The 19,412-nt window shown below is 34.6% G+C and overlaps 1 protein-coding gene across 5 annotated transcripts in view; it reads left to right on the top strand.

Moving 5' to 3' along the window:
- LRRK2 (leucine rich repeat kinase 2) overlaps nucleotides 1-19,412 on the top strand; it is a 262,718-nt gene that overhangs the window by 155,558 nt on the left and 87,748 nt on the right. For all 5 annotated transcript variants that reach the window (XM_074194833.1, XM_074194832.1, XM_074194831.1 and 2 more), the window contains one exon: nucleotides 1,983-2,201. In XM_074194833.1, coding sequence (XP_074050934.1) covers nucleotides 1,983-2,201 — 219 coding nt within the window. The remainder of the gene's footprint in view (nucleotides 1-1,982; nucleotides 2,202-19,412) is intronic.

Here is a 19,412-nt window from a genome sequence, read left to right as displayed (position 1 = left end):
GATAGTATTTAAAGCTCTGTCTCCACTGAAACATGCTTATTAGCAAGTGCCCAATAAAGTTCTCTTCTTTTCCTTAAACAAATAAAATAGTTGTCATACTAAGTTTTCAGTCAAACTCCACTTACTGCCTCACTTTTCTCCTTTCTCACTTACTCTTCAACATTTTGCAATGTTGTTTCCAACCTCATTATTCCTTATGGCACAAAAGTATATTCCATATGTTAATATATCACATGGTATATGTTAATATATCATAATTTGTTAAACCCTTCTTCAGTTGAGGACAGCCCCTATTTTCTAGTTCTTTGCTATCATAAAAGGAGTAATGATGTTATTGCTGTATAAAATGATATATGTAGTTTAGAAACTTTTTAGACAGTTCTAAATGCAGAAATATTTTCAATTGACGATATCAGTTCACAGCTTCACCAGTCTTCCACCAATATGATGTATATGAGATGGAACCTTAGAATTGGTGTAATTAAGATTTTTCTAATTACAAATAATTTGGAGTATTTTTATATATCTATTAATACACTGAATCTCTTCCCTTCTTTGCCTTTTCATATCTTTTGACCATTTATGAACTGAACATTATCAATGATCTCTTAATTGCTAGGCCTGATGATCTTTGTTCAGTCCTCATCCTTGTCTTCTGTTGTTTTTGATATTGCTGATCACTTTTTCTTGCCTAATCTCTTCTCATGATACTAGTCTTTTCTGGTTCTCCCACCTCTCTGATTATTCCTTTGTGGTTGCCTTCACTGACTGACTGATCCTGAGAGTATACTCTCAGTTTCTGCCTTGGCCCCCATAGTCTTATTCTTCTTTTTCCTTCTTGATGATCTCATTAGCTCCCATAAGTGTGTATATACGTATGTGTGTGTGTCTCAGCTCTATTTCTCTTTCTCTTTCTCTTTTTCTGAATATATATATATACATATATCTCCATCTATGCATTTATATCTCTAAATTTTTATCTTTGTCTCTAGTATACATTTCCTGTTCCCTAATGTCTCCCCTGAGTTTCATTCCTGCATCACCATTTGCCTATCAGATGTTTCAACTGAACTCATTATCTTTTCCTCAAGACCCATTCCTTTCTCAGACTTAAGCAAGTGTCATTCTCCAGTTGCCAAATAGTGTTATTTCTATCACTATTTTTCACACCTGATCTCTTGTCTTTATACATACAGCTAATGCTTTAGCTCAGTTTCTCATCACTAATTGCCTAGGTAATTGCAATTGGTCTTATACCGCAGGTTACTCCCCATTTCAGTCCATCTTCCATAGTTTCTAATACAAATCTCATTTTATCACATTCCTGTAAAAAACAAATCTAGTAGCTTCCTATAATTTCTAGACCCAAAATTAAACTCTGTTTAGCTTTTAAAAGCTTTTTACAGCTTTACCCCAATCTGTCTTTCTTGTCCTTGAGTATTATTCCCACTGTTAAACATTCTGATCCAACCAAACTTTCTTCATCACTCACATCATTTCTTCTCTTATCTTTGTGATTTTTGCACTGGCTTTCCCTCCATGTCTGTAATATACTTCTCACTTTCACCTCTCTTCCTTACAAATACCACTTTCTACATGAAATAATTCCTAGTTCCCTCAACTGCTCGTATTCTTCTTTTCAGATTTATCTTCAAATTATTTTTATTTCCCTTATCTTTACTCTTATTAATTTGTTATCTTCTTCATTGGAATCTGTTTATTGAGGGTAAAAATTATCTCATTTCTTATATTTGGTTGCCCTGAACCTAGCACAGCATCATCATGTAGTAAATTCTTATTGATTGATTAACAATGCATTTATACATATTAGATTACTGAATTGCAGATTTTTAAAAAACCTAATAAAATCATGACTCCTTAAAGTTATTAAAAAGTTGCTTTCACTAGTTACTATGCTACAGAGTTAAAAGAAAATTCTAATTCTAGATTAAACCTGCATGTTTCATGGCTTTCCATTACAGGCTCGAGCTTCTTCCTCACCAGTGATTCTGGTTGGTACCCATTTGGATGTTTCTGATGAGAAACAACGAAAGGCCTCCATAAGCAAAATTACTAAGGAGCTCTTAAACAAAAGAGGTTTCCCAGAAATACGAGATTACCATTTTGTGAACGCTACTGAAGAAAGCGAGGCATTGGTAAAACTTCGGAAAAGTATCGTAAAAGAAAGTCTGAACTTCAAGGTATTGTTTAATGTTCTTTTATTGGAGCTTATAAGCACTAACTAGTACAAGTTTTCTTAGTCTAGCATTATATAGTGTCATCCCCTCAATTTCCAATTCTTTGCCACTACAAAAAGAGCTGCTATGAGTATTTTGGAATATGTTGAACTTTTCCCATTTTTTATACTTTCTTCTGAATATATAGACCTAGAATTGGAATTGCTGGTTCAAAGGGTATAAACAGGTTTGTTGCTCTTTGGGCATAGTTCCATTTTGCTCTCCAGAAAGATTTGATCCTTTCACAGCTCCAGCAATACATCAATGTCTCAATCCTCCCACAAACTCTCCAACACTGATCAACTTCCCGTTTTCTCATTCTAGCTAATCTAATAAGTGTCAAATGATACCTCATTGATGGTTTAATTTGCATTTCTCTAATCAATAAAATTTGGAGCATTTTTTTCACATTTATATATAGCTTTAATTTCTTAATTTGAAAACTGTCTGTTCATATCCTTTGACCATATGTCAATTGGGGAATGACTTGTGATCTTATACATTTGATGCAGTTCTCTATATATTTTAGAAATGAGACCTTTATCAAAACTCCTAGTTGTGAAGATTGTTTCCCACCTTTCTGCTTTCCTTCTAGTTTTGGCAGCATTGATTTTATTAGTGCAAAACCTTTTTAATTTAATATAGTCAAAATCTTTCATTTTGCAGTTTATAATGTGCTCTAATATTTGTTTGGTCATAAATTTAATTCCTTTCCATAGATCAGATAGGTAGAGTATTTTTTGCTATTAACTTATCTATGGTATCACTCTTTATGTCTAAATATGGTACCCATTTGACTTGATTTTGGTATAGGGTGTGAGATGTGCATCTTTGCCTACTTTTTGCCATACTATTTTCCAGCTTTACCAACAATTTTTGTCATAGTGAGTTCTTATCCCAGAAGCTGATGTCTTTGGATTTCTCAAATAGTAGATTGCTGTAGTCATTTACTGCAGTTTCTTTTGAACCTATCCTAATCCACTGATCCATTATTCCATTTCTTAACCAGTACCAGGCAGTTTTGATGACTGCTGCTTTATAATATAGTTTTTAGATCTGGTAGAGTGCAAGGTCACCTTCCTTTACATATTTTTCATCATTTCCCTTGGTATTCTTGCCCTTTTGTTGCTCCAGATGAATTTGTTACTATTTTTTCTAGTTCAGTAAAGTAGTTATTTGATAGTTTGGTTGGTATGGCATGTAATAAGTAATTTAATTTGGGTAGAATTGTCATTTTTATTATATTAACTCCACCTAATCATGGGCATTTGACATTTTTCCAATTATTCTGGCTTTATTTGGGTGATGAGTGCTTTATAATTATCCTCATACAGTTTCTGGGTTTGACCTGGGAGATAGATTTCCAAGTATTTAATGTTGTCTATAGTTATTTTAAATGGAATTTCTGTTTCTATTTTCTTGCTCTTGGGCTTTGTTGTTCATGGGCATAATATAGTGGTTTATGTGGGTTTATTTTATATCCTGTTACTATGCTGAGTTTTTTAGATGATTTTCTCAGGTTCTCTAGATAAACCATCATATCATCTGCAAAGAATGAAAGTTCTGCTTCCTCATTTTCAATTCTGATTCCTTCAATTTCTTTTTCTTCTCTTATTGCTACTGCTAGCATTTCTAATACTATAATGAATAGTGATAATGGTGATAATTGGCATCCTTGTTTCATCCCTGATTTTATTGAAAATGCTCCAAGTTTATTTCCATTACATATAATATTTATTGATAGATACTATTTATTATTTTAAGGAAAACTCCATTTATTCCTAAACTTTAGCATTTTTTTAGCAGAACTGATGTTGTATTTTAAGAAAGTCTTTTTCAGCATCTATTGAGATAATCATATGATTTCTGTTGGTTTTGATATTGATATGTTTAATTATGTTCAGTGTTTTTCTAATGTTGAAACCGTTCCTGCCTGCCTGGTATAAATCCAGCCTGATGATCGTGCATTATCCTGGTAATAATTTGCTGCAGTCTCATTTCTATAATTTTATCTGAGATTTTTGCATCAGTATTCATTAGGGAGATTATTCTATAATTTTCTTTGTCTGTTTTGGTTCTTCCTGGTTGAAGTATCAGCACTATGTTGGTGTCAGAAAAGGAGTTTCCTCTCCTATTTTTTAAAATAATTTATATAGAATAGGAATTAATTATTCCTTAAATGTTTAGTAGAATTCACTTGTAAATCCATCTGAACCTGGAGACTTTTTCTTAGGGAGTTTATTTGATGGTTTCTTCAATTTCTTTTTTCTGAAATGGGATTATATACATAATGTATTTCCTGTTCTGTTAATCTGGGAAGTTTGTATTTTTATAAATATTCATCCATTTCATTTTTAAATATTCATCCATTTCATTCATTATTAAGTGTCTGAGGCCGAATTTGAACTCAGGTACTCCTGACTCCAGGTCGAGTGCTCAATTCACTGTGCCACTTAGCTACCCCTCTTCTTTCTTTTTTAAATAAGATTAACCAAAGATTTGCCTTTTTTTATTGGCCTTTTCATTAAAACCAACTCTTAGTTTTATTTATAAAATTAATGGTTTTCCTTGCTTTCAATTTTATTAATCTATCCCTTGATTTTCAGAATTTCTAGTTTAGTATTTAATTGGGATCTTTAATTAGTTCTTTTTCTACCTTTTTTAGTTGTATAGACAAATCAGCTATCTCCTCTTTCTCTATTTTATTCATATAGGTATTTAAATATATAAAGTTTTCCCTTAAAACTACCTTGGCTGCATCCCATAAATTTGGGCATGATCTTTTGTTATTATCATTTTCTTGGATATAATTATTGATTATTTCTATTATTTGCTGTTTGATCCACTCATTATTTAAGATAAAGTTATTTAATATCCAATTAGTTCTTGATTCAACTTTCCTTAACCCTTTAATATATGTAATTTTTATTGCATCATGGTCTGAGACGTGTGTATTTATTATTTCTTGCCTTTCTGCATTTGATTATAAGGTTTTAGTGCCCTAGTACATGGTCAATTTTGGTGTAGGTGCCATGTAGTGCCAAGAAAATGTATATTCTTTACTATCTCCATTAAGTTTTCTCCAGAGGTGTACCCTATCTAAGTTTTCTAAGAAACTTCCTTCTTGTTTGTTTGTTGTTAGATTTATCTAGTTCTGAGAGGCAGAGATTGAGGTCTTCCATTTGTAAAGTTTTGTTGTCTACATCTCCTTGCATTTCACTTAACTTTTCCTTTGAGAATTTGGATTCTCTACCACTACATGCATACATGTTTAGAATGATATAGCTTTCATTCCCAATGATGTCTTTTAAGAAGATGTACTTTCCTTCTTTATCTCTTTTAATAAGATTGATTTTGCTTTTACTTTATCTGAGATTAAGATCGCCACCCCTGATTTTTTTTTACTTCAGCTGAGGCACAATATATTTATTTTGCAGTAACCTTTTCCCTTTTCCCTGTATATATCTTTCTGCTTCGGATGTGTTTCTTGTAAACAATATATTGTAGGATTCTGGTTTTTAATCCATTCTTCTATCTATTTCTGTTTTATGGGACATTTCATCCCATTCACATTTATAGTTAAGATTATTAATTCTGTATTTCCCTCCATCCTATCATTCTCCATTCATATTTTTCTCTTTCCTTTTCTCTTATTACTCCTCACCAAAATTTTACTATCTTTCCCCTTTGACTTTTCTTTCAAAATTTAACTTTCAGTTTATTTTCACTTATACCTTCCCTTCCCCTTTTATCAGTTCCTTCTTCCCTTATCTTTCCCTTTACCAGTCCCCTCTTCCCTGTTGATAAGGTTAGATTTTTAAACCCAAGTGGGAATATATCCTATTCCTTCATCATGCTAAATCTATTGACTAGAATTTACTCAAAATTCACATTCTCCCGTCTTTCCCTCTAAAATTATAAAATTATAAATTATAAATAAATGTTTTTTATCACTTTAATATTATTAATCAAGAGTCATCAATCACAGTTTGATAATTAGATTGTTGATAAGCAACATTGACTCAAATGGCATATAATTATAATCATTTTTTGTTTTACCCCCTTTTCAAGTTTATACACAATCCTCCTTAGAAGCCAAAATATCATCCAAAGTCATATCATTTCTTGGATTATTTGTGCCGCTTCCCCCGGGCCCATTTTCTTTCACACTTTACCTCCCCCCCCCAGGATACTTAGCACCTTGTTAAGGGAAACAAGATCTGTTCTCTCTCTTCTTTGTTCCCTCCTCCCCACCTTATTAAGTAAAACAAGGCCTTTTATCTCTTCAACTTTACCTCCCCTCCCCCAGCCAGAGTGCTTAACCCCTTATTAAGTGAAACCATGGTTTCACTTCACCCTGGTTAAGTCAAACTTTGATCTAATTAACTGCAAGAATTACAGAGATTTTTGCATACTGGAAGGCTCTGGAGGTCTCATCTGAGAACTTTACAAATGATTACAAGTTAGAGACCCTGATTCATGTCCTTGCAGTTTATGAAGCCCTCATTAGACAAGTGCTAAGCACCATGTGATTAAAGTGAATCAAAGGATAATGAGACTGCTTTTCTTCAGGGCTTTTTATTTCCAACATAGTGATGTCATCTTAGACTTCTTCAATTGAGAGATAAGACCCAATTATACCCATATCCTTTAGATTCATTCTCTTCAATTATACCCTTTAATTATCCTAAGAGAAGAACAATTTGAAGTGTTATATCTTCCGTTTAAGGGTTATGTACAGTTTGATGGTCTTGACCAATATTAGTTTTGTTTTTTCCTTCCCCTTTTCATTTACCATTTTTTTTTATGCAACTCTTGAGTTGTGTATTTGGCGAATGGATTCTCTGTTCAGTTCTAGATTTTGTGTCAGGAAATTCCAGAAGTCTACTATTTCATTGAACATCCATATTTTTCCCTGACTATATATGCTGAATTTTGCAAGGTAGTAAATTCTGGGTTGTGATCCCATGTCTTTTGCTTTCTAAATATGCTATTCCAGGTCTTCCAATCTTTCAATATTGTGTCTGATGGGTCCTTCATGAGTCTGATTGTGTTTCCTTTGTATCTGAATCATTTTCTTTTACTGCTTGTAATATTCTCTCCTTTATTTGAGAGTCCTGGAATTTGGCAGGTACAGCCCTTGGAGTTTTTATCCTTTTTGGAGGGTTCTGTGGTTATAGTGTTATCTTGTTCTAGTAGATTTGGATAGTTTTCCCCTATCATTTATTTCATGATATTTTCCAGGTTCTTTTCTTGGTCCAGGCTTTCATAGATTGTCTCTCTTGGATCTATTTTCCAGGTTATACATTTTCCCTAAAAGTTACTTCACATTTTCTTCAATTTTTTTCAGCCCTTTTATTTTGTTTGATGGAATCTTGTAGTCTTTCAGATTCATTGGTTTCTACTTGTTTGATTCCAATTTTTAGGATTTTATTCTCTTCAATTATCTTCTGTGTTTCCTTTTCCAGTTTGTTATTTTTACTTTTAATGGAGTTGATTTCTTTGGTCAACCTGTCACACTTTTTCCTGCATGACTTTCATTTTGTTTTTTCCATTTTTCTTCTTCCTTTCTTCTTTGGTTTTTACATTATTTTTAAGCTCTTTGTTGAGCTGAATTGAGCAAATTTATAGACTGTTTTGATACTTTCCCATGAAGGATTTTTCACTGCTTTCTTCTTCAGACATGGCATTGTTGTCATCTTTGTCTGTAAAATAGTTTTCTATAGTGAGCTCTCCTTTAGCTTTTTTTGGTTCATCTTTGTTGTTTGAGCTCTGCTTGTGGGGTACAGGGAGTATAGATACAAGCTTTTTTTTTTTTTTGCTGGGACTTGGATCCCTGGCTTGCAGTTGGCTGAGATACTTTGTTTCCTTTACAGAAGTTTTTTTTCCTCCGTTATGTCCAGATTCTGACTTAACAGTGCTTTGTTCCCGATCCAATCCTGTCTTTTACCCTGGTGTTTTCAGGGTTCAGATTTAGCAGCTGGAGTCATTGCAGTTGGCTTGCTCTCTAGCTGCTGGGACATCTGTTGTTTTTAAGCTGTCAGGATCTAGATTGGACTCTGGTTAAAAGCCCCCCACTGACTTTCCCTCTCTCCTGCCTCCAGGACTTTATTTCCTCTTTTCTCTCAAAAGGACCTTCACTGAAGATCCTCCACCATATCTACAGTTGAAAACTTCTTTGAATCTTCTCTTTTCTTGGTGGGATCTGTAGTTTGAATGTCAGAATAGAGGCTCCATTTATCTTTGTTCTGGGAAAGTTCCAGGAGCATGTTAGCTTCATGCTACTATTTTAGCTCCCCACCTTACTGTTAAATTTTTACTCTAATGCCTCATAATGCCATGGAAATGTTCTTGAAGGCAACATTAACAAAGCATAAACTCTGACTGGTCCCATTATATTGCTTCTCTGAATAATCCAACAAACCTATTCTCAGTAAATGCATATAGCAAAGCATTAAAACCTATTTTCTCCCTACTTTACCATCTACCCATGTGGAGAACAATAAAGAGCAATCACCTTTGGCAAAATACTTAATGGGATTGTGTTTTGTCTTTCATTTTCGAAGACCACCCCAAAATCAGGAAGGTCAATCGTGTAAAGGAATTTGAGTGGGGGTGGGGGATGCTATGCTAAGCCTCATCCTAACTTTCTCCTCCAGAGACATCTGGGTCTAGTGACCAGATATGAATCAGGACTACTAAAGATGGCCCTGGATGGAAGGCAGTCAGGATTAAGTGACTTGCCCAAAGTCATAGTTAGTAAGAGTCAAATGTCTGAGACCAGATTTGAACTCCTGTCTTCCTGACTCCCAAGACCACTGCTCTATCCACTGCACCACCTAGCTGCCCAAGGGGCTTATAACTGAAATGGCACCAACCTTTGGATCTCCTCTAATCAGCAGCCTCTGAGTATGGCTCCTGGAACCTTCCTGCCTGTTGACTTCTTTTCCTGGCATTTTCTTAAACTCCTACTCTTTTCTTAATTACTTCTTTTTGTTACCTTCTTTCTTTTTATCTTTTTAAAACTATTTCTAATGACTCAAATCAGAGCTTTGTCATAGTGACTCATTTTTATTCTTCTGAGTTAAACTCAAGAAATGCAACATTTATGTCAGTTATCTTATTTCATTTTCTCCTGGTTTTTCATATAATTACTTGATTTATCCTTTGCTGAACTCTTACCTCATAAACTCTAAAAATAGTCATATGCAAACAGAGGAATCACAAAGTTCTGTATCTTAAACCATTTTTCTGTCCTTTAAAGCTCCTCTGGCAGGGGGGTAGAGCCAAGATGGCAGCATACGGCAGAAATTCCTGGAAACTTGGTCCCCAAAAAACTCCAAAAGTCAAATTATGATTCTAGACAAAATTTAGAGGGGCAGAACCCATAGAAAGACTGAGTGATACAATTTCCCAGTCCAAGACAATTTAGTAGTTCCACTGGAAAGGTCTGCTTCACTGGAACAGGGGTTGGAAAAAGCTGCAGTCACAGTGCAACTGACCAGAGTGCCTAGATCCCTGGGAGCACCTGGGTCCATGGCAGAGGGCACAGTTTCTAGACCCCCTAGTCCAGGGATCACTGGGAACAGCTTAAACAGGTAGTGAGAGAAATCTGCTGCACCAAAATGAGTGCAGAGCGAGTGACAACCTCAAAGCAAGCCTGCTGTGAGAACCTGCAGCAGGAATCATGAAAGATAGCCTTCATTTCCAGAGCACAGCCCTCAGATTGTAAGGGGCTCAGTGGATACTGCAGAGGTCTCTCTGCTCTCCTTGGAGCAGGACTCAGCTGTTTGCCCACACTCAAATCCAGGTTGCAGTTTGGGCTCCCATACCACCATAGCTGAGAAGGGACTCTCCTGAAAGCTCCAGGGTAGAGGGGAGGGCCTATGATCATCCACATATCAAAGCACAGGCAAGAGAGCATTCAGAGTCTCTCATAAGACCTTGGAGGAATTAAGGCCCCTGCAAGTTGTCCCAAAAACCCCCCAAAGCAATGGGAGGTGGGATAAATCAACCATAGGCTGAGGAAATGAGCAAATAAAAGAAAAAGAATAATCTGACCATACAAAATTACTTTGGACCTATGGAAGATTCAGAAGATGACAAAAATCAAAGTTTTTGCACCTAAAATCTGCAAGAGAAAAGAAAATGAGCTCAGGTTATGGATGAACTCAAAAAGACTTTAAAAAAGCAGCTAAGGGAGGTAGAGGTAAAATTGGGAGGAGAAATGAAAGCAATGCAGATAAATCATGAAAACCAAATCAGCAGCTTGGTGAAAGAAATACAAAAAAAAAATACTGAAGAAAATAATATGTTAAAACCCAGTTTAGGCTAAATGGAAAAAAGCAACACAAAAGGCAAATGAGGAGAAGGGTGCCTTAAAAAGCTGAATTGGTCAACTGAAAAGGAGATTAAAAAAAAAGATCTCTGAAGAAAATAACTTCTTCAAATGCAGAATGGAGCTAAAATAAGCCATTGACTTTGTGAGAACTCAGGAAGAAATAAAACTATTCCAAAAAAAAACAAAAATTAGAAGAAAATGTGAAATATCTCATTGGAAAAACAAACGACCTTGAAAACAGATCCAGGAGATATAATTTAAAAATTATTAGGTTACCTGAAAGTCATGACCAGGACAAGAGCCTAGACTTCATTTTTCAAGAAATAATACAGCAAAATTGCCCTGAGATCCTAGAAGCAGAGGGTAAAATAGGAATTGAGGGAATTAATTCACTCCTTAAACCTCCTGAAATAGATTCCAAAAGAAGAATCCTACAAGCAGCCTGGAAAAAAAACAATTTAGATACCAAGGAGCCACAGTAAAGATTATACAAGACCTGACTGTATCACCATTAAGTGATTGAAGGGCCTGGAATACGATATTCCAAAAAAGCAAGGGAGCTTGGAAATGCAGCCAAGATAATGAAATAATGAAACAATGATAATAAAATCTGGTAAAAATGAGGCTTCTCTTCCAGGGCAAAAGATGGACATTTAATTAATGTCTTCTAACTTTTTGTAATGGAAAAAACTAGAGCTTAATAGAAAATTTGGACTTCAAGAGATGCAAGACAGACATGAAAAGGTTAAGAAAAGGGAGGGAGGGTAAAAAAAAAAAGAAAAACAAAACCTGTTATCCAATAAGATGAAAGTGTTTATATCCCTACCTTGGAGAAAGACTCTAATAACTCTAGAGAACTGTAACTCTATTAGAGAGAATATACTTAGCCAGAAGTGATGGACACTCATGACCTTTCTGTGACTCAGAATGATTTAAAGACAATATCTCCTTAAAAGGAAGACAGTAGGGGTGGCTAGGTGGCATAGTGGGGTGGCTAGATGGCATAGTGGATAAAGCACCAGCCCTGGAATAAGGAGTACCCGGGTTCAAATCCAGTCTCAGACACGTAATAATTACCTAGCTGTGTGGCCTTGGGCAAGCCACTTAACCCTGTTTGCCTTGCAAAAAAAAAAAACTTAACTAAAAAGGAAGACAGTAAAGAGATGGGAGGATGTAGGAGACTAAATGGGGTAAATCTCTTACATTAAGAGGTACAAAGGACCTATTGCAATAGAGGGGAAGAAGGGAGGAGTTGAGAATCACCAGAATTCTTACTCTCATCAGATTTGACTTAAAGTTAACATACATACACTCAGTTAAGATGAGAAACTTACGTTACCTTTCAATTATTAAAAGGGGAAAGGGGAGGGGGGAGAAAAGGAGTGACCAAAAGAAAGAAGGGAAGGAAGAAGGGGCAAAGGGAGAGGGAAAAGGGGGGGCATTGATATAGAAGGGCAAACACTGAAGGTGGTAGCAGTCAGAAACAAACTACTGGAGAATATGGATAAAGGGACAAAAGGGGGAAATACAAAGAGGGAAGATAACATGAAGGGCAATAAAAAGTTAGTAATTATAAGTTTGAATGTGAATGGGATGAACTCTCCCTTAAAACTTAAGTAAATAGCAGAGTGGTTAAAAAACAGAATCCTACAATATGCTGCCTACAAGAAACTCATTCGAAGCAGAGAGATACATATAGAGTAAAGGTAAAAAAATTGAATCAAAATATATTTTGTTTAGTTAAAAAGAGAAAAAAAGGCAGGGGTAGCAATCCTTATCTCAGACAAAGCAGCTGCAAAAGTAGATAGTGTTAAAAGAGATAAGAAAAATTCCCAATGATATAGCATCCAAATTCTTAGAAGAGAAGTAAGAGTTACAGGAAGACATAGACAGCAAAACTCTACTAGTGGGAGAACTCAACCTCCTGCTCTCTAAATCTAACCATAAAATAAATGATAAGGAATTTAAGGAGGTAAATAGATTGTTAGAAAACCTAGGCATGATAGATCTATGGAGGAAATTGAATGGGGATAGAAAGGAATATACTTTCTTTTCTGTAGTATATGACACATAAAAATTGACCATATACTAGGGCATAAAAACCCAATAATTGCAGAAAGGCAGAAATAGTTAATACATCTTTCTCAGATCATAATGCAATAAAAATCACATGCAATATTCGGCTAGGGATATATAAACCCAAAATTGATTGGAAACTAAATAACCTCATTTTAAAAAATGAGTCAATCAAGCAACAAATTATAGAAAGAATTAATTATTTCATCCTAGATAATGACAATATTGAAACAAAATGCCAAACCCTATGGGACACACTCAAGGTGACTGTCAGAGGATATATTATATCTTTAAATGATTACATGAATAAATTAGAGAAAGAGGAAATCAAGAACTAAATATGCAACTTAAAAAATTAGAGAAAGAACAAATTAAAAGCCCCCAATTAAATACCAAATCAGAAATCCTAAAAATTAAAGGAGAAATAAATAAAATTGAAAGCAAGTGAGCTATTGAACTAATAAATAAAAGCAAGAGGTGGTTTTATGAAAAAAATAACAAAATTGATAAACCTTTGGTCAATTTGATTTAAAAAAGAAAAAAGAAAAATCAAATTGCTAGTATCATAAATGAAAAAAGGTGAACTCACCACCAATGATGTGGAAATTAAAGTAATAATTTGGAATTATTTTGCCTAACTCTATGCCAATAAATTTGAAAATTTTAGTGAAATGGATGAATATTTACAAAAATATAAGTTGCCCAGGTTAAATGAAGAGGAAATTAAATACCTAAATAACCTTATCTCAGAAAAAGAAATTCAACAAGTCATAATTGAACTCTAAGAAAAAGTCTCCAGGGCTAGATGGATTCACAAGTGGATTCTATCAAACATTTAAGGAACAATTCTGTATAAACTCTTTGGAAAAATAGGTGAAGATGGAACTCTGACTAACTTTTTCTATGACACCAATATGGTGCTGATACCCAAACCAGGAAGAGGTAAAAACAGAGAAAGAAAATTATAAAACTCCCTAATGAATATAGATACAAAAATCTTAAATAAAATCTTAGCAAAATGACTACAACAAGTTATCACTAGGATAATATATTATGACCAAGTAGGATTTATCCCAGGAATGCAATGTTGGTTCAATATTAGGAAAACTGTTAGTATACTCAATTATATCAATAACAAACTTATCAGAAACTATATGCTCATATCAATATATGCTGAAAAAGCTTTTGAGTAGAGAGCATAGAAATAAATGTATTGTTCCCTAGAATGGTAAGTATTTTCTATCTGAAACCATCAACAAGTATTATATGCAATCGGGATAAGCTAGAGGCATTCCCCATAAGATCAGGGTGAAGCAAAGATGCTCATTACCACCATTACAATTCAATATTGAGTTAGGAATGTTAGCTTCAGCAATAAGAGAAGAAAAAGATATCAAAGGAAGTAGAATTGGGAAGGAAAAGACAAAACTCTCACTCTTTGCAGATGACATGATGGTATACCTAGAGAATCCCAAAAGTATCATCTAAAAAACTATCAGAAATAATTAGCAACATTTGCAAAGTCACAGAATATAAAATAAACCCTTGTAAATCCTCAATGTTTCTATATATGACTAGCAAGATGCAGCAGAAAGAGATAGAAAGAGAAATCCCATTCAAAGTAACTTCAGACAGTATAAAATACCTGGGAGTGTAACTGCCAAGTCAGACTCAGAAATTTTTTGAAAACAATTACAAAACACTTCTCACACAAATTAAATTAGATTTAAATAACTGGACAAATATCAACTGCTCATGGATAAGTCAAGCTCATATAATAAAAATGACAATTCTACCAAACTTATACAATTTGTTTACAGCCCTATTAATCAAAATTCCAATAAATTACTTTAATGAGTTAAAAAAAGTTGTAAGTAAATTCATATGGAGAAATAAAAAGCTGAGAATCTCCAGGGATTTAAGGGGAAAAAAGTGCAAAAGAAGGTGGCTTAGCCCTACCAGATCTAAAATTATATTGTAAAGCATCAGTCATCAAAGAAATAACTAAGAAATAAACTGGTAGATCAGTGGAATAGACTAGGTGCAATAGCAGGAAATGATTATAGTAATCTGCTGTTTGATAAACCCAAAGAGTCCACTTGTTGGGATAAAAACTTTCTCCAATAAAACTGTGGGAAAATTGGAAGTTAGTATGGCAGAAACTTGTATTAAACCAACACCTCACACCCTATACCAAGATAATATCAAAATGGATACAGCATTTAGACTTTAGTCTAAAATTTAGTCAAATTTTTAAAAAGACAAGCCATTCCACAATTGACAAATGATCAAAGGATATGCAAAGGTGATTTACAGATGAGGAAATCAAAGCAATCCATAGTCATATAAAAATTGCTTTAAATCACTAATTATTAGAGAAAGGCAAATTAAAGCATCTCTGAGGTACTAACTCCCACCTCTCAGACTGCCCAATATGACCAGAAAGGACAATGATCAGTGTTGGAATAGATGTGTGGGAAATCTGGGACACTAATACTTTGTTGTTGGAGCTTTGAACTCATCCAACCTTTCTGGTGAGCAATTTGGAATTATGTCCAAAGGGCAACAAAAATGTGAATATCCTTTGATGCAGCAATACCACTACTGGGTCTATGCCCTGAAGAGATTATGAAACAAGGTAAAAACATCAACTGTACAAAAATATTCACAGCAGCCCTGTTTGTGGTAGCAAAGAACTGGAAATTAAGTGGATGCCCTTCAATTGCGGAATGTTTTAACAAACTGTAGTATATGTATGTGATGGAATTTTATTGTTCTAAGAAACCAGGAAGGATGGGAATTCAAGGAAGCCTGAAAAGATTTGCATGAACTGATGCTGAGTGAGATGAGCAGAACCAGAAAAACATTGTACACCCTAACAGCAAAATGGGGTGATGGTCAATCTTAATGGACTTGCTCATTCCATCAGGCACAATTTGGGGTTATCTGCAATGGAGAATACCATCTGTATACAGAGAAAGAATTGTGGAGTGTGAACAAAGATGGAAGACTATTACCTTTAATTTAAAAAATTAAAAAAGATAAACAAAACCTTTATCTTATGTAATTTTGCTCTCTCTTATTCTTCATGTTTCTTCCTTAAGGATATGATTTCTCTCTCATCACATTCAACTTGGATCAATATATACCATGGAAACAATGTAAAGACTAACAGATTGCCTTCTTTGGAGGTGGGGGAGGGAAGCAAGATTAGGGGGAAAATTGTAAAATTCAAAGTAAATAAAATCTTTAAAAAAATTATAAAATCAAAAAAAGACTAAAAAAAAAAAAGAAAAGAAAACTTCCAGGAATATCATAGCCAAATTCCAAAACTCCCAAGTCAAAGAGAAAATCTAAAAGCTGCCAGAAACAAACAATTGAACTACCATGCCTCTATATTCAGGATTGTACATGAACTGGCAGCATCCACATTAAGCTCAAAGGGCTTAGACTATTATATTGTGGAACGCAAAAGATCTTGGTTTATAACCGAGAATTAACTTCCCCGCAAAACTGGCCATCCTCTTTCACGGGAAAAGATGGACTTTCAATGAAACAATGGACTTTCAAACTTTCCTATTAAAAGAACCAGAGCTGAACAGAAAGTTTAATCTCTAAATACAGGACTCAGGTGAACCATAGAAAGGGTTGATGAGAAGTACTAACTATGAGGAATTTAATGATGTTGAACTGTTTGTATTCCTGAATTGAAAGAAGATACTGATAATTCATATGAACTTTCTCATATATAAGAGCAGTTAGAAGGAGCATATATAGACAAGGCATGAGAAGGAGCTGAATACAATGGTATAATATAGTAAAAAGATGGAGTCAGTGGATGATAAAGGAAAGCACTGGAAGAAAGAGAAAGGAGAGGTAGAAGGGACTAAGATATTTCACAGAATAGTCAAGCAAAGGCTTTTCCAATGGAGTGGAATGGGGCAAGGTGAGGGGGAATGAATGATCTTTCATTCTCATTAGAAGAGGCTCAGAGTGGAAATAACATATACATACACTTAACAGGGTGAGGAAACCTATCTTACCCTAGAGAAAAATGAGAGGAAAGAGATGGAATAAGGGGAAATGGGGGGGGAGGGAGGGAGGGGGGAAAATAGGTGATAGAAGAGAGGGAAGATCATGGGAGAGAGTACTCAGATACAACACACTTTTGATCAGGGACAGGGTGAAAGGGGAGAGAGAATAGAATAAATGAGAGTCGGGAAGAATAGAGTGGAGGGAAATAAGGTAGTGATAGCAACTGTGGGAAAAATAGTGAAGCATCTTCTTTCGCGGACTTATGATAAAGGTGGCATTTCATCCCAGAGACAGAGCCATTGGAATCTGAACATAGACTAAAGTATATTTTTTCTCTCTCTCCCACTTTTCTTGAGGCTGCTCATCTTTTTGGGGGGGAGGAGAGGGGGTTTATGTTTACTCTCACAACAGAGCAATAATCCTCACAACAGTATTGTTGTAATAATATAAAATAAATAAACCAAAAAAAATTCTGTATGGTCTACTTGAATATTTTAATGATAAAACTATGTTTCTGCACACAACAAATTAACTAGTTTTTCATTCAAGTCCAAAAGTTTTTTTTGTTCCTTCAAGCTACCAAATTGTTCCTATTCAAAAGGGGGCAGTATGTTGTAATTCAATAGATCTAATTTTTTTGTTTATATACTAGCTCATTTTCTTGCCTCAGCTGTTAATTTTCTGCCTATTTTCAACAAGTATATTCCTGACATATGAAAGGGAACAGGAATTTATAAAATTCATATTTTCCATAACAAAATGATTCAAAAACTGAAGTTTGCTTTCTTTTTAAAAATTTATTTTTAAATTTTATTTCCTCAACTACATGCAAAAGCAACTTTCAACATTTACTTATAGAATCTTGAGTTCCAAATTCTATCCCTTCCATCCATGCCACTCCCCCCACACCACTCCCCCCATTAGGAAAGCACATTGCTTGGTCATGTTGTAAAAGTAAACATAACTCTCCCCCCTCACAGAAAGAAAAACCTTAAGAATTATAAAGTGAGGAAAAAAAGTATATTTCAGTCTGTATTCTGACACAATCAGCTCTTTATTTGGGATGAACAGCATTCTTTATCATAAATCCATCAGAGAAATTGTTTCAATATTTTTCCCATAGTTGCTATTGCTAGCTGTATTTCCCTCCATCCTATTCCCCCAACCCCCATTTATTCTAGTCTCTTTCTCCTTTCACCCTGTCCCTCCTCAAAAGTGTATTACATCTAACTACCCTTTCCTGTGATCTCTTCTCTGTTTTATCATCTTCACTCCCCCCCTCCCCCTGTTCCCTTTCCTCATCCATTTTCTCTCCTATTTTCCTCTTTGGCAAGATAGATTCTTATACCCAATTGAATGTGTGTTTTTCCTTCTCTGAGCCACTTCTGATGAGAGTAAGGCTTACTCATTCCCCCCTCACCTTCCCCGCTTCCAGCCCACTGCAAATGCTTTTTCTTGGCTCTTTTATGTGACACAACCCACTGCATTCTACCTCTCCTTTCCCTTTCTCCCAGTACATTTCTTTCTCCCTAATTAACTCTATCTTTTAAATATATTATAAATTCAAATTCAACTCCCTCCTCCAGGTTTTTCTGAAACTATTTTCTGAAACTATTCCCCTCATCAACATTTCTTCTAACTGCCCAAATGAATATGATGGTCATATCAGTATATTTTTTTCCATTCTAGAACACAAGCAGTTGAACATCATTAAATTGCTTATAATTAGTTAGTCCACCCTCTCTTCCCATTCACCCTCTCTGTGCTTCACCTAAGTTCCATACTTGAAGATCAAACTTTCTGTTCAGCTCTACTTGTTTCAACAGGAAAGTTTAAAAGTCCCCTATTTCATTAAATGTCCATCTTTTCCCCTGAAAGTAGATGTTTAGTTTTATTGGATAATTGATTATTGGTTACAATCCAAATTGGGGAATATCATATTCTAAGCTCTATAAGCCCTTATTGTAAAAGCTGCTAAATCTTGCGTTATCCTGACTGTAGCTCCAACAATATTTGAATTGTTTCTTTCTGACTGTTTGTAATATTTTCTCCTTGACTTGGGAGTTCTAAAATTTGGCTATAATATTCCTGGAAGTTTTCACTTTGGGATCTCTGTTAGAAGGCAGATTCCTTTGATTTCTATTTGACCCTGGGCAGTTTTCCTTGAGAATTTCTTGGAAAATGAAATCTGGGCTGCTTTTTTGGTCATGACTTTCAGATAGACATTAATTTTTAAATTATCTCTCTGGGTCTGTTTTCTAGGTCAGTTGTTTTTTAAATAAGATATTTCACATTTTCTTCTAGTTTTTCATTTTTTTTAGTTTTGTTTTATTGTTTCTTGATTTCTCACAAAGTCATCAGCTTCCATTAGCTCCATTGTTTAGAGAGTTTTTGCATCTCCTTTTCCATCTGGCCAATTCTGCTTTTTATAAAAAAAACTATATAATTATTTTTATTTTTTTCCAATTACAAGCAATGGTAGTTTATACCAATTTTTTTGCAAAATTTTTAATTTAACAATTTTTTTTCTTCCCTCACTCCCTTCCCTCTCCCCTCCCCCAGCAGAAGACACTCTGATTTGGTCTTTACATTTGCTTCCATGATATACATGGATCCAGATTGAATGTATTGAGTGAAGAAATAGATCCAAAAGGAAGAAAACATTAGAGATAGCAAAATTTTGTAATACATATGATAACTTAAACATTGAAGATCTTTTGTCT

Source organism: Macrotis lagotis, chromosome 7, assembly GCF_037893015.1.
Source record: "Macrotis lagotis isolate mMagLag1 chromosome 7, bilby.v1.9.chrom.fasta, whole genome shotgun sequence".
Lineage (NCBI taxonomy): Eukaryota > Metazoa > Chordata > Mammalia > Peramelemorphia > Peramelidae > Macrotis > Macrotis lagotis.
The sequence above is the reverse complement of the archived record's forward strand: the minus strand, read 5'-3'. Positions and strand labels throughout refer to the sequence as shown.